Source organism: Pundamilia nyererei, unplaced genomic scaffold (genome assembly GCF_000239375.1).
Source record: "Pundamilia nyererei isolate P.nyererei 1_Seehausen unplaced genomic scaffold, PunNye1.0 scaffold00144, whole genome shotgun sequence".
Lineage (NCBI taxonomy): Eukaryota > Metazoa > Chordata > Actinopteri > Cichliformes > Cichlidae > Pundamilia > Pundamilia nyererei.
Genome location: NW_005187545.1, coordinates 1093604 through 1098619, shown reverse-complemented (window position 1 = coordinate 1098619; position 5016 = coordinate 1093604). Strand labels below are relative to the sequence as shown.

Sequence of the window (5016 nt, the reverse complement as noted above, 5' to 3'; positions counted from 1 at the left end):
CAGTAAAGCCATCCCTGAAGCAATAACAGATTCATTGGCACATTACAGCACTGTCATGAACAAGGAGTGCAGTCATTAATATAGATCATTTCTGGCATTTGAGATTTTGTGAGATAAAAATCCAAGCGGCGTTATCACAGAAGCCATATTTGTGAGATATTTTTATAAGAACTGCCATTAACCAAAGAGATAAACCAGAGGACTCTTCAGAGTGAGGCAGTATGAAATTACAATATTCATACCCATTACAGTCTGATGGGCAGGAGGACACAAAACACGCTCTGAAAGGAAGCAGCAAAAGAGTAATGTGCTGTATTCCACAGAAAAATATTGTGCATTCACCTCCGAATGCCATCAGGTGGGGAGAAAATGGGATGCAAAGAAAATTTCAAGAGAAATACAGCTATTTACAGGGTAAGAAAGAAGTGCAAGGCTAAGCTTTCATAGACATTCACACACTTATTATCCACGGTATATACCAAAAGACATGCGTAGAGGCACATACATATTCATCATACAAAAAAAAAAAAACATACTAAAAGCAGGTCAGACGCAGCTTTTTCCTTTTTCCACGACTCGAATCTGATCGACCAACAATGAAAATGATTCACGCAAAGCACTGACATCACAGGACGTGAAAAGGCAAAAGCTGAAGTTCCAGCCCTTTGAATTAAAGAAAATAGAGAAAGATTAACATTGTCACAACAACAAGGAGACATCAGTAATCTTCCGCTCATCTTTTAACCAGTGTAGAGTGCCAGCCTCCTTTTCATCCAAGGAAAAGGGTCTGCTTTTCATAAGGAGGCAAAATATTTGGTTTTCAAATTGGGTTTCCATCTTTGTTGACTGTGTTGAAACATTAGCGTGGCCTAGTGTTAGCGCCTTGGGAAATGGAAAAATAATCCCTGCTTTGATATCCAAACCTAACCAAAACCCAAAGAAACACAAAAGAATATCAGGACATTGAGAAAAGCACCAGTGTAAAACTTAACAGGAGCTAAAAGTTAGTCTGAGGGACTATAAATACTAAATTCAAATGCTACAATTTGATTAAGACAGTCAGATTTTTTCCAAATACAATTAAGAAGGCAACTGAAGAAACTAGCCTCTCAATTTTTTTGCTAATCTGTGCACAAAGACTTTTTTTCTTTCGTAAAGTAAAACATTCCTTCAGACCGTCTAGAAAAGATAAATAAATAAAGAGAAGTTAGGATGTAAGGGTTTGTTGCAGGGTCCGCATTGCTACAGATGAGCTGCAGGAGCCCCCTTTTCCCCCCCTTTAAGTCACAACAACACCGCCTCAGTCAATATTTAGTTCACTGTTGTTTGGCAGAACACAGAGAAGAAATAATCAGAAGTCACTATCACGAGCTGATAACTTTCCTTGACAAAAACATTTAAGTTATTTTAGAACAGTCACTATAGAGTAAAATAAATGAGACTTTGTTTGACTTGTTTGTTTTGTTTTTTTTAAATAGTCTAAACTCTCACTCTTCCTTCTCGTGGAGAGAGGCCCGCACGCGCTGGCGCACGTAAAACGCGGTGAGGGCGCTGCAGCAGGCAGTGAAGATGAAGAGCGCCACGGCGTCGTGCGCGAGATCCCCGTGAAGACGCTCGTACAAGGGGCGGCGCACTGTGAAGTCTGTTCGCAGCGCTTCAATCTGCACCAGGGTGCAAACCACCACAAACACGTGAAAGATCTGGTGGCCCTGCCCGATGAAGTCACACTTCCCAGGGAACAAGCTCTCTGGGTGAGGGCAGCAGAAGAAATAGGCGCTGATTAAGAAAAAGAGCACGTGGTAGAAGTGGTACGTCACCATCGGGTCGGAGCAGCCCTCCTGGTAGCACCTGTAAATGCGATGGACTACGGGGCTGATGTCTAAGCAGTAAGCCAAGGCTGAGGGCACCACTTGAAAGAGCTTGAGGACCAGCTTGGGCAGCTCGGGACTGGCATATTTGCCATAGCAGCAGCCGAAGCACGTGAGCCAAGCCAGGAATGCCGCAGCGGGCAAAAAGATCCCTTGCACAGTAGTGTGCAACTCTTTCTCTATAGCGTAGTAGTAGTGTGCCAGAGCGCTCCCGTACTGGTAAACGGCAACCCCCACGTAGTCGAGGAAGTAGAAGGTGTAGTAGGAGAGCTCCGACTTGGCAGAGAGGAGATGAGCGAGAGCACTGAATGAGAGGTAGGTGAAAGCTGCCAGGAGCACGATGAAGAGGGGCTGAGCGTGAGGATCTCGCAAGAAGTCCACCGTCTCCGAGATCTCCTGCCACTTCACCAAGATGATGAGGGCAGCCAGCAGATGGGTCCACACGTTGAGGGTCTCGTTGTGCCTTTGGAAGAGGGTGAGAAAGTAGTACCGCCAGCTCAGGTCCGGCTGTCTGTACCCCGTGTGGATGTGGCGCTCGCGGAACACCCACGGAACGTCGGACAGCTTTACGGTGCAAGGCAGGGTTGGAAAGGCCGACTCGAGCAGCTGAGGGATCTGCCGCAGCTGCTGCACGTTGATAAACAGGCGACCGATCTGTTCCATCACCACCGTTGCCATGGCGAACTGTAGACCAAAGAGGAGGGTTAGTCAATACCTGGCTTTGAGCCACACTTGTGTCAACATGTATGAACACATTTATAAACTGCAATACTACTGATATCACAAAGCAAATCTGAGCAGCGGTCATTGGATCACTGAGCAGAATGACACCCAAAAACAGCACAGGTTATGATTTTAGGTCATTTTGGGTGGGGGGGTTTAATCGTCACACAGTTCACCGTGGGCACTGGAGGACTTGACATCTTTTTCATTGTTCACTGCTTTTATTATTTAAAAACAATCAGCAGATTGACTGAATGTAAAAGCCATCAGATGCAACATGAAATTAAATGAAAAATTATAAACGAAATTAATTAATTTAATCTAATGAATTTGTTGGCCACCGGGGGGCAGTGAAACTATGTGACAACTTGACTTAATATTACATCTGTCACATGTCAAATGTCAGAACATTTCCGACTTCTTGGCAGCTAATTATGCAACTGTGTTTCTTCTGTTAGAGGCCCTGCTGGTGGTGTGCAGTGGGTTTTATCTTGAAAAGCTTTCTGCTAAAAATAACACGGCTTCCTCTGGCTAAAAGTGGGGTTGATAAGAGTCTAGATATAAACAGCAGTGATCTATAAATCGGTAGTTTAAACGGCTCCAATAAAGATGACCAACTAGTTGTTATTGTCTGCAGAGAGAAACAGTTTAAGCTCCCCCACAGCCTTTCTGATCCACTGTTGGTAACAAAACATTATGGCTCGGTGCAGCTTTAAGTGTTTCCCGTCTGAAATTAAATTAAATTGTATTTATAATAAAAGCAGATGTCTCAAGGTACTTTATATTGTAAGGTTAAGACTCTAAAGCAATACAGAGAAAACCCCAGCACTCAAACGGCCTCTTCGAGCAAGCACTAGGTGACAGTGGGAAGTAAAAACTCCCTTTTAACAGGAAGAAACCTCAGGCAGAACCAGGCTCAGAGAGGTGAAGCCAGCTGCTGGGACCAAAGGTAACTTATCCAAAATTTAATAAGCTGATTTGTGTGTCTGAAAGTGTCCTGAAGCCTCTACGCTCCACTCACCATAATGCATCACTTTGAAGGGTGGATGCACACCACGGGACCTCGGGTACAATAAAGCTCTCACCTCAGCTCATAAATTCTGCACTGATTGAAAATGGGGAGAAGTTGCTTCCCAAAAAGTGCAGCACTTGACACACAGTGAATGTTTGCTACTCGGCTAACTTAAAAAATGCATGATGGGTTTGAAAATGGGGTTTGATCTAAAAGACCTGCAGCTGAAAAAGTGTTGCTATTGACATAGAAAGTACTAATGGGTAAAGCAAACTGACGACGGTAATCTACCTACAGTGTGCTACACAGTTATCCAAAAAGACACCGATATCACAGTATAACTAGCTAGTAGTAGGCATGATCTGTGCCTACTAAGCAGCCAAACTACCACACAGTAGTTTAGCTCCTCCTTTTCAAATAAAGCTCAGTTTGGAGCACGATGTGGGAAAATACAAAGTTTCTATAAATCTTCCTGTAAAGAAATTCTTTGTGTTCTGTTGGGCCAATTAAATCAGATTTCGTAAACTACGCTCAGAATGCTGAGTCACGTGTGCGTAAGGGACCCTTATAGTGAAAAAAAGGTCATTTAATTCATCAATACTTCTTTTGATTAACATGTGGAGAAGGGACTAGGAAAGGCAGAGAGCGGAGGCAGCAGCGTTGCAGAGATCATTCTGTGTGGGATGAACAAGGGCCGGCGATCAGGAGGGATGGCGTGGAGTGATGAATGAGGGGGGGATTACGTAACATAACCCCATCCGACGTCCACACCCTCCGCTTCCAACAATTGCGATGCACGTTGAAATATTTATGGATGAAAGAAAAATTCTCGAAAATACTGAAAAAGCGCGCTAGTGTGTGTGTGTGTGTGAGAGAGAGAGAGAGAGAGAGAGAGAGAGAGAGAGAGAGTGCTAGTGGGTATTACACGCGGGCCTTTACGGGTCTTGATGCAGCCAATTCCCCCCGAGCAAGCCTGCACCTGATCACCATCGGTCTGCTTGACACCCAGTGGCCGGGATGAATTTGCATGTACCTCTCCACCGACCATCGTCTCGCTTCGATTCCCCGTGGACGCCACATAACTCTGCAGTTAGGCATTAGTGCTGAATGAGCCCGAGAAATGCCGCTGCACGATGATAGAAAATGACAGGGCTTTGCGTTCGAGGCGCATCCTTCCACTGATGCAACGAACGTTCTAGATAATTCATAGATTGAGGCTAATGGCAAAATAAATACACATACCTGTTCGACGGGAGAATCAATCCAGAGCCGAAGATACAGGAGAGGATGGACGAGTTAGAGCCGTGGAGATCATGGATAACATTATCTGACGGCGGTGAACATGCAGCGGAGAAACGTGACGGGAGCGGCGCCTGGCGGCTCTCACGGCTCAATCGCTGGGAGGGCGGACAT

The 5016-nt window shown here is 45.0% G+C and overlaps 1 protein-coding gene across 1 annotated transcript; it reads right to left on the bottom strand.

Moving 5' to 3' along the window:
* Window positions 1-6: 6 nt before the first annotated feature.
* On the bottom strand, window positions 7-5016 carry paqr7b (progestin and adipoQ receptor family member VII, b). Its single transcript, XM_005744489.1, has 2 exons — window positions 4846-5016; window positions 7-2552 (listed from the first exon to the last, which is right to left on the bottom strand). The coding sequence occupies exon 2, from the start codon at window positions 2544-2546 to the stop codon at window positions 1488-1490; it is 1059 nt and encodes a 352-aa protein (XP_005744546.1). The 5' UTR covers window positions 2547-2552; window positions 4846-5016; the 3' UTR covers window positions 7-1487.

Bases quoted from the DNA above. Each gene is read 5' to 3' on its own strand.
- paqr7b (XM_005744489.1), bottom strand. From the start codon at position 2,546: ATGGCAACGGTGGTGATGGAACAGATCGGTCGCCTGTTTATCAACGTG.